Source organism: Lytechinus pictus, chromosome 4 (assembly GCF_037042905.1).
Source record: "Lytechinus pictus isolate F3 Inbred chromosome 4, Lp3.0, whole genome shotgun sequence".
In the NCBI taxonomy this organism is placed as follows: domain Eukaryota; kingdom Metazoa; phylum Echinodermata; class Echinoidea; order Temnopleuroida; family Toxopneustidae; genus Lytechinus; species Lytechinus pictus.
In genome coordinates, this window is record NC_087248.1 from 6,523,175 (window position 1) to 6,533,668 (window position 10,494).

The following is a 10,494-nucleotide window of genomic DNA, read 5'->3' on the forward strand; positions in this document are numbered from 1 at the left end:
ATTATGAACACAAGGGATAAAGTGCGTCAAATATGATGTTCAATCAATTTATGCAGTAGCGCAGTGCCATGTCATTTTGGAAACCGACTGCGGAGTCTGTACTTCTTGACAATCCTGTACATGGATTTCAAGATAGATCGAGTGCACCTGTATAGTGTGAACTGAGTATTAACCCATTGCCTACTGGAACCAGGTGATCTCTGTTTAAAGTGTATTGGAATCACAGAATTCAGTAGTCAACAGTTTAATAGCAGCACTCAGATTGTTCAGACTATTCTGGTTCTCGATCTTTCATGATTTGATATTGTTCTTTACCCAAGACTGGATAAGAATTTGATTAAATACATCCTTTGGAGTCACGTTGGTGAGAGCCTGTACAGACCGTAAAACGACAGTAAAGATTGTTCAAATAGTCCTTTGCTCAAAGTTTTCCAAATTATGCATTCCATTCTCCTTCCTGTGCCAGCAGAATTTATTTACTTACCTTTATTTTAGTGTTTACTGTGTTTGAAGTATTGAGCTTTCCATAACTGCAGTATTTGGAAGGAAGTGAACTTTTAGACGGTTTGCTCAAGTTCGTGTGGATTTGACCAAATACATGTAGGCGCTACAATTTGCTGATAAGTTTTGAGACTTCTTTTCCTTTCTTTAAATGTCAGAAAGGTCAGTTTGGATTCATTGAAAATTTAATTCTCTCTTAGTAATGAGTAACCAAGGTCTTTGCACGCATGAAGACATGTTGATTATAATGCAAGTACGTGTAATATATTCTGTGCACACAAATACATTCAAATACAAATAAATAGAAAACAATTAGTTATTGCAAGGAGTTTATTATGTTTCATCCAACATGTTTTTTTCTTCAATAGTTGAGGCTTAAATGAAGGTGTAGGGACAGTGATTTTCCGCGATCGCGGAAAACGGACGGAATTCACGGAATCGGCCTTTTGAAACGGAAAGTGACATTTCAAACGGAAAATCACGGAAAACGTATTTTCCCTCAAAATACAAAGAATAGCAACAGAAATTACTCCAAAATCACAACAAAATGAGAATATTAAATGGCCAGAAAACACGATCTCACTTCGCTACTATCATGACAATTCACACATCGTGACTGCACTCGACATCAGCACACTCGATTGTACCCCGTACCTGGCCGCGATGGGCTTCACATGCACATATATCGTTCAACTACACGGTCGTGTGTTGCTGCCCTCTACGTTTGAAGATGTAACAGCACGATATCGTGGTCTTAAAATCCAAGATAGCGGATTGGCAAAAGCCGTTGACTGATGATAACGATGTCCAAAAAAACCCAAAATTATCGATGAAATATCATTTCACCGTGAAATAATGCTAATAATGTGAAAGGTGAGGATGTATGCATGCTAAATGGGTTTGTAAAAATATTTTATGCACCCGCATAGATCCGATTAGAACGGATTCTATTGTGTTGTTGGTACAGTAGCAGATACAAATTTTGACCAATGCGAGTGTACATGTTGTGATTTTGCTATTCAATGTGTAAACGGAATTGTCCCTTTTCCGTGTGTACAAAGTCTATGGGGAAACGGAATTTCTGTTTTCTGACATGATGAAACGGAATTAGAGATTTTCTGAAACGGAAAAGGCCATTTTTTGATACGGAAAATCACTGTCCCTAAAGGTGTTGCCATTTTCTTAGAAATCCAAGGGAGCCATAGTTGCTCTTTCTGGTCCACTTCATTGTTATGTTTTTTAGATGTATTATTTTTTATCATCCCAGCAGTTAATAAGTGTAAAACATCATTGTGATGATTCTTATTTAATTGTTTTTAAAATCAATCTCAGATAATGATGCTTTATTGGGACATTATCTTGAGGAAATATAATATAGTAGAGGTGTTGAAAACGAATTAGATAAGTCTTGGACTATGAACCATGGGGTGTGGGGTTCAAATCTCAACGCATCACTTGCGTCCTTTGTCAAAGCACTTACATGTATCTACATTTGCCACTCTCCACCTCGGTGTAGTAAATGGCCACCTGGTAGGAAGAAATTCTTAAATACTTGAGCAACTTATCAAGGTAACTGTGATGAAGCTAAGTTCACAATAACATCATATTTGATCATTTCAAGCAGGGCCTGCTTTGAGAACAGTTTTCAGAATTGAAGTGGCTACCCTGGGTAAAATATGACGTTATCATTATTCTCATTTAAGTGTCTTTCATTTATTTTATTTCATTACAACAGTTGCCGTGTGTAGACGGCATGAGAGTGAGGGATCTCTTGGCTGGTGCTATGTTAGAATACAAGCTTCCAGACTGTAGGGTTCGTCTAGTCTCAACAAGGGCGCTACTTAACGAGGATGCAGAAGCTTATTTACTCAGGAATAAAGACATTGAATTTGAGGAGAGGTTGCTGGAAATACCAGTAGAAGGTGAGTTCTTCAAAATGATAATGAAAATATTTTTTTAAATATTCTTCCTACCATTTTAGAATCATCATATTTGTATAAGATATTCATCACATCAAGCCATTCCTTTTTGAGTCCACCTTACATGGTTTTATATAACAATTTTCTTTCTTTCTGTATTCATTTATTGCTTGGGTAAAGTGACAAATTTATGTAAATGTAGATTTGAGGTTTGCCGCAAGTCATTAGTTGGTTATTGGTCATTATCATCATCATCGTCATTATCATCATCATCATCATCGTCATTATCATCATTATCGTTCTTATTGCTGTCATCGTCATCATCAATATCAATATCATTATCATCATCATCACCACCACCATCATCACAATATTCTTTATGTGCCTTGAGCACTGTACAGAGTGGATTTAGAATTTTATTTGTCACATCATACTCTTTATTGTTATGATTATTATCATCATATCACTAGTGCAACCTCCATCATCTATAGACTTTTTAAATTGTTTTAAATAACCAGTGTTTGGCATCTCAAACTGAATGATCTCATCTCAATAGCCTATTTGCCCGTACGATGAATAAAAACCAAGGCTTTTGAGATGTTTTTGTTTACACTTTTTCAATTATTTTGCGGACTTCATGATAAATGTATATCTTTCTCTTTCAGGTACCACCGACCGATGTCTAGCTCTTCTTCTCAACTTTGTCATATCACAGAGGGATTACTGTGATCTTCTACGCAGCTACTTCAATACATATGAAGAACCACTAAGGTATTTACCTACCAATTGGGTCATTTGGGTATTCTTGCATGATTTACATAATAATTGTCCCTGGATATATCATGGCTTATCATTTATTTTGAAATGTTGTTAATACCATGAAGCTTTATATATATAATAATAATAATATAGGATTTGTATAGCACACGTATCCACTTTGCTAGGTGCTCAAGGTGCTCCTATATTACCCCGGCTATAAAGCTATTCTACCAATTCTGGTGCGCACAGCTTTTTGAGGAATTATTCCTGCCGGTACCCATTTACCTCACCTGGGTCGAGTGCAGCATAGTGTGGATAAATTTCTTGCGGAAAGAAAACACGCCATGGCTAGGATTCGAACCCACGACCCTCTGTTTGAAAGGCGAGAGTCAGAACCACTAGACCACGACGCACCCACATTTTATATATGCATATAAAAAATTATATTTGTAGTGCTAATTTGCAAAAAAAATAGTTTTAAAAATTAATTAAGTTCTGAAATGGGAAGAATATGAATGTTAGAAAAATCTAATGAATTTTGATAATTTCATTGATACATTGAAATTGCCACAAATATTGAAGAAATATTATTATGAAGCCCAGCATTCCATAGAAGTCTGGTTTAAAATTTAAATATGGGTCATTTTTGTGTGTGTTTTTTTTTTTTACTTTTAAAGCACTGATAAACCAAACACAAACAAGCAAAAAATATATATATATATAAAATAGAAATAACAAAATTAAAATATCAAAATGAAAATAATATATAAAAAAGACACTATATAAAATCAATAGCATGCAAATCATTACATGCATTCTCATGTAGCTCTGCTTTAAAAAGTAAGATTTTTTTTATTCAAAGAAACGGTTTTGAATTTTATTAGCTGGAACAGTTGGCATTATTTCTTTTGCAAGACCTGAAGACTATCACGGGATCCAGTGAGAAATAATGAACTTTCTTGCACGGTTTAACGCACTATTAAACAAAGTAATCCAGGTCTTATTCATCTATTTCAAGAGTTTGAATGCAAATTGCTTCTTATAGGATTATACATGTAAATGGTAGGCTGAAATGAGAATTGGTAATGTGTAGAATCTAGGGTATTTATGGATACAATTCTTACGTGAAAGTACAAGGAGATTTCGCACTTATTCAAATCAATAATTTTTATGGCTGTGTAAAAGTATGCACACACCGCAGTCCAAGGTCACATTCCATGTTCACATTCCATGTTCACAGAGAATTATCCTCCTTGGCCTGATGGAGACGGGGTTTCTTGAATGTCAAGATTGAGCCCACCTGGGCCGATGGAGCAACAGTCATTGTGCATGTGTAGGAAATAAAAACATTATCATGCCAACAATATGCCACTTCTCGATTGCAATGTGATAACTCTATACCGTAATTGGAGCTAAGATAACATCTCTATTATGATAGGAACCTAATCTGATGATTTATAGAATGGATCAAAAGCAGCAATTCCAGAGTAAATTCTGTTTTATCCGTAAAATATGTGAATTTTTCAAGTTAATGAGCCAATGTGACAAGTTCATAATGCATAAGTAGTATTTAGAAGTTGCAAGATGAGGGTTGTCCTCACTTTTGAACTGGTATGTAACAAATTTTTATTGATACAATATTTTTGAAATTTTTCCTTTTATGCAAGCTAAAATAAAATTCTCTCTTATAAGAATGAATGATGTCATAATTTGCAGTTCAGTATGAAAACATTAATGTGAATGAAAAATATTAATAAAAAAACTCATGAATTCACCGTTAAATTTGAATCCAATCCAGGGGCCTGTTTACTAAAGGACTTGCAACTGTTGTAACTTTGCCATGATTAATAGCAACTACCATGGTAACAGGGCTCAGCAGCCACTCACAATCAAGGATACCATGGTTGTTGCCATAATGGCAAAGTTACAACAGTTGCAAGTCCTTTATGAAACGGGCCCCAGTAGTAATTTGATATACTAGTAGTGTCTTTTCCTTGCAGTTACTAGGCACTGCACACATATTTTACATGCATCTATTTGAAATGTGATAAAAAATTCATTTAAAATACTGACATATATTTTTCGTTATCGGACATAGAAATAAAATCATAAAAGTACTCAATCAATATTTTAGTCTCTATCCCTATCATGTGGAATCTCAAAGATAGGCATTTGGGTTCACATTATCTGGCTGATTAAGCTAGATTTTGAAGAGTTATAATTATTTGGGAAATTAGCTCACTGGAGAAAGATTTGTTGAAATCCTGGAATATTCTATTTTAAAAGCAAACGACACTGTATCCACAAGCCCTGATGATAATAATTGCCAATTATTACATGTACATGTTGGTCCAACTACATGTGCATGTAGACAGGATGAGAAAATAGAAAGTTGACCCCGATGTTAAAGACATTTTAATGAATTTGATAAAGCAGAAAATGACAGAAAAATATTGGCGAACATTTGGCAAAAAAGCCATTACATTATGACTACATGTACATGGGGAGCTGCTTGAGTGATGTCACAAAATTTAATCTCTATAGCCATAAGTCTGCTAATCTTTAACAGATTTTTGTGGAATCATCACCAATATGTTTTTCTTGTTTAAAGAAAATGCTTTTACAAAAACCAACTTTATGTCTGGGTGAACTTCTGCTTGATGGAACCCCAAATCTAAGTACTTCAAATAATTTTATAACCAATGCCAATTTTGCTTGAATGCATGGTATCTCTTCCTTTCAGTGTCAAGTACCGCTTGTTTCAATTTTCAGTTTAATGACTCAAAAGACTTCTTTGTCCCCTATCTTTCCATGGAGATATTTTTCAGATATTATAAGTGACATTTACTCCTCGAAAACACTATTTTTGCCCAGAGTTGCAAATTTATGAGCATAGGTCACAGCAAAGAGCGTAGCAAATTAAGTCTGCCTGAAACCAAAACTATGCGGGATGACTAAAAAAGCTGAATTACGATATTAATGTGATGGAATTCGGCAACAATACAGGGGCAGCACTGTTCTTCCATGGTTTTGGTTTCTTTTCCTGGCCGACCAGCTCATTGCCCCCTATAGATAACTACTTATCCCCCATTCCATTCAAATGCAGAAATAGAAATGCTTTGTTATACATCTTCTGGTTTAATCCTCGTCTCTCCCCTTTTGACCCCTCTCAGCTATAGAACGTGGGGAGGATGATTCCGTTTTGCATTGTTGAGATTGTGTGCTGTGATTCTTATTGTATGAAATATCTACCAGGGTATTTTAACAAACATGTGCTTTCGTACCACAAGATCACAAAAATATCTAGTGTTTTCCGATTAGGAATTAAACTGGAATCAGAAAATATTGGGTATTTTCCAAATGTGAAAGAAAATTACATGTACTTGAAATATTCCCTCTAAAATACTTGCAAGTGTACATGTAGAAGGTAGTCCTACTTTTTCAAAATTGTGAGACCTTTCACATAAAGTTGTCAAAGATTACCAGGTTTTTTGCAGTGTGAAAGAAAATTTCAAGACTGAAGTTCAGATGTAAGACAGGGAAAAAAGAATGTGTAGCCCTTGCTTCGGAATTCAAGAGTCTTAGTGCTGGCCCATAACTGTAGAAACTTTTATGGTTCAGGTGGGTGTGAACATACAAAAGAATTAGAGACCCGAATAAGTTTTCATAATTTACAGACTTTCTCAGGAGTGAGCAAGTTTAAAAGCACCCTTTAACAGACCTGCCAACCAGTATGTTTTTGGCGTATACGTTTTTGCAACCAAAATCGTAATTTATTGAGAAAAATCATCTCTAATATGTCCCTATTTCATAAAACTTACACAAATATGGTTATTAGATCAATGTAATTTCCGGTAACTTTTTTTTTTTCAATCATTTTGTTAAAACCAGGGTGAGATATACACATGTTTCAATGTTTTTTTTTTCATCTGCAAGAGCAGTGCGCATTTTAGCTTGAGCGCCGCGATGAGCGAGTGCGCCACGCATTTTATTATGAAATACACTTTTTTGGGGAAAAATACATTTTTTAAAATCACAGAATACAATTTTTCATTCCCAGAGGCTGGCAGGTCTGCTTTAAGAGTTAAAATGTATTTATGAACCAGTAGAATTCATCTCATCTTGCAATACAAACTCTTCTTTTTCTCTTTCTTTTCACCCCCCCCCCCCCCTTCTCTCTCTTCACCTGTTATGTGTATCTTAAATCATAAATATTATACCATCTCTTGGTCTTCCCTTATACTGTGTTTTCATGTTTTCTATTCTAATGTTTACCAGTGACTACCTGACTCTGAGGGTTTTATCTCATTTTCTTTGTTTTCAAACTGTATGCATTATGTTGTTTTGGTAGTAACCTTTCCTTCCTTTTTAAGTCTGAAGCTTCACCTGTTTGGTCAAACAATGCTAGAAATATGTTTGCCATTTATAATTTTTCCTCCTTTTTTTTTTCTTTGCAGTCAACTACCTTCATTATCATCATACCATAAACGATTGTTGTTCTCAAATCTCAGGCCAATTCTACGCTATAGCACCAGACTATTAGCACAGGTGAGTGAGTTTAAGTGAAATTCCAATTATTACAGTTAGAGGTTTTTACTGCTAGATAAGTTTGCATTCTTATGTGTCAGTAAATTAGTATGAGACTATGAGAGCTATGTAAAAAATTACAAGTGTAAGCATGGAACTACCAGCAATAACAAACATATGTCATCAAGTTAAAATATTACAAGTGAGAAGTTCAAATAGGTATAGAGGAAGATGTAGAAGTGAAAGTAAAAAGGAAAAAAAAAACGAATCTGGGGAAAATACAGGACTATCATGGTGCTATCAGTTATAGAAATATGAATTTGGGGGAGCATTAATGAATGCCATCAGAAGCATAATCATCCATCTTTAATTTTGTGTCAATATTTTCCTGTGAAAAAAAAAAGAAAGCAAGTTTTTTTTTCATGATAAATATTCATATTACCTTATTTAGACCACTGGAAATGTGAAGCATCACACCCATTTGTAAATAGAGTTCTCACAAACACAGTGACAGTCGCTCAGAATATAGCACAAAAGTCTTTGGCTTTGCTGTATTTTGCCTGATAAAACACATACCTACAGACTAATCAATGGGCTCTGTGAAGGAAAGTGTAATACTGCCATCTTGTGGTCACTGTACCAACAACTTTCCATTGGCCAGCTATTTGTGCAATGTATATGAAACTCCTTTCATCAACAGCGCCACCTATTGGCAGTAGCCTGTACATGTTGCTGATCTGCAGTTTTCGGGTTCTTCTCTGTTCTTTGAGACAATGATGTTTTGTTGCGCTCAGTGATAATTCCCTTTTGTTTGAATGGATTATTTTACTAGGAACGCTGTATATAATTTGAAAATTTGGTATCAGTCATTTGATATTCAGGAGTGAAATAAAAGATTACACTAGCTATCAATGATTCACCTGGAATCCACATTATTGAGATGAAAAACAAGGAATATTATGTTTAAAAAAAAAAGAGAATGCATTGTCCTTTTGCTTCAGAATTCCATCCCAGTTCCCTCAGAAGTTTTATAGTGTACTCTGTACTCCAGCCTCGTATCCTTTATTTTGAAGAGCATTTTTTTTAATGTTTTATTTTCTCCTGGTTTGGTGCATGTATCTCCTTATCCCTTTGTAGCCTGATATCTGCAATATACTTGTTATCAGGGGAGCAATTCATGAAGAAATGATGTCAGCCAATCAGATATAAGAATTTCTGTAGCTTATAACAATAGCCTGCGAAAATCAATACTTGTTTGGAAATGCTGCTCAGGGCCTGTAACACAAAGCTTATCATAGAGCATTTTTTTACGATTGATTGCATTGACTGTAATGTACAATAAATCGTGAAAATCAAGCGTATGATTAATCGCTAACCTTTGTGATGGGACCCGGTGGGTGTTTCATAAAGCTGTTTGTAAGATAAGAATGACTTTGCGCACGACTGGTGACCCCTTCTTGTGCTAGATGATACATCTCTATGTCATTCATTTAGGACATAGAACATTTTCCAGTCATTCGTAACACAAAGGTTTGCAATCAATTGCTAAATACCAATGACCAGTCAAGATCATCATTGCATGCGCACTCTGTTTGAAATACTGACCGGGAGCCAATGAGTGCGGTTCTTTCATATTTGCAATTCATCGCAAACCTAAGTGTTACGGAGCCCTGTCTCATTCTATATGTCCCCTTTCACCCTCTCATCCATCCACTCATCCATGTAACTTGATCATGTTGTTTGGCACCAGTCCAAGTGATGAGAGTGAGATGAAATGATGACAGATAATGTAATGATAGGTCTCTAGAGATATATGCCATTATTTATCATATTGTCTGACATCAAGTCAAACTTGAATTCTAGGGGGTAGGCCCATTAACACTGCAAAAAGTTAAGTTTTTTATTGTTATGAATGTAAATGGTCAGCAGTGTAAACTGGTTGGGAGAGAAAATATCTTTGTAAAATATGAAAATGACAATAATCAATTTTTAAGTTCGCTCTTAATAAATATCTTTTAATAGGGCTTCACAGATTCATGATTACTCTGATGGAGACTGGTCATCAGATTATTCCTGCACATGATCTATGTACCTCCTCCACTCGCGGGGGGGGGGGGGGGGATTAGAAAGAAAGGATAAAAACTTGAGAATTCTTCATGTGTGAATTTTTCTAATCTTGCCAAGAAGTTATCTCGTTGAATACCATACATCTGTTGTTGTTATGGACTTGGTACCAATTTGGAAATGCTGATTATGGTTTTCATTGTTTTGAATTGTCTAGTAGATATCTATGATTTTCTCTGTGGATACATTTAGCATAGGGGAAAAGTTTTGTTAAGTCCAAGTGAAAACATGTTGGAACCTGCTGTTGTTTAATATCTCTGTTCAGACAGAACTTGGTAATAATCTGACACTCAATGCAAATTCCTGATGATGTTTCTATAAAAACATCAAGAGGAATGGAATAGATTCATTAAGAAAAAGCTAGAAGTATTTAAGCAAATAATCCAAGTAATTATTTTGTTAGCTGTTGTCTTGAGAATGCGGGAGGGCGATGATGTTGATAGTTTTCACTCATTGACACAGAAGATATATAAAAAGCCTCACCACTGCTCGCTTTCCTTGCCAACTGTTTTCGCAACTTCATCCTGGTCAGATGGGTGATCTCATACTAGAGTAGGCTAACTGTTATGCTTTTCACACTGCATTTCCTTAACCCCATACTATCCTTAACCCCGGACTATCCTTAACCCCATACAATCTTTTTTTCGATTCACACTGTCTTTCT

General features: G+C 35.3%; 1 protein-coding gene across 1 annotated transcript; it reads left to right on the forward strand.

Annotated features, from left to right (window-relative positions):
- Positions 1-562: 562 nt before the first annotated feature.
- On the forward strand, positions 563-9,601 carry LOC129258504 (uncharacterized). The gene is made up of 3 exons (XM_054896763.2): positions 563-2,423; positions 3,086-3,191; positions 7,637-9,601. The coding sequence occupies exons 1-3, from the start codon at positions 2,255-2,257 to the stop codon at positions 7,743-7,745; spliced, it is 384 nt and encodes a 127-aa protein (XP_054752738.1). The 5' UTR covers positions 563-2,254; the 3' UTR covers positions 7,746-9,601.
- Positions 9,602-10,494: the final 893 nt, after the last annotated feature.

Excerpts from the sequence above, each read along its gene's own strand:
- LOC129258504 (XM_054896763.2), top strand. The coding sequence starts at position 2,255 with ATGAGAGTGAGGGATCTCTTGGCTGGTGCTATGTTAGAATACAAGCTT. Across the intron at positions 2,424-3,085 it reads GCTGGAAATACCAGTAGAAG|GTACCACCGACCGATGTCTA; the intron begins GTGAGTTCTTCA and ends TTTCTCTTTCAG. Across the intron at positions 3,192-7,636 it reads ACATATGAAGAACCACTAAG|TCAACTACCTTCATTATCAT; the intron begins GTATTTACCTAC and ends TTTTCTTTGCAG.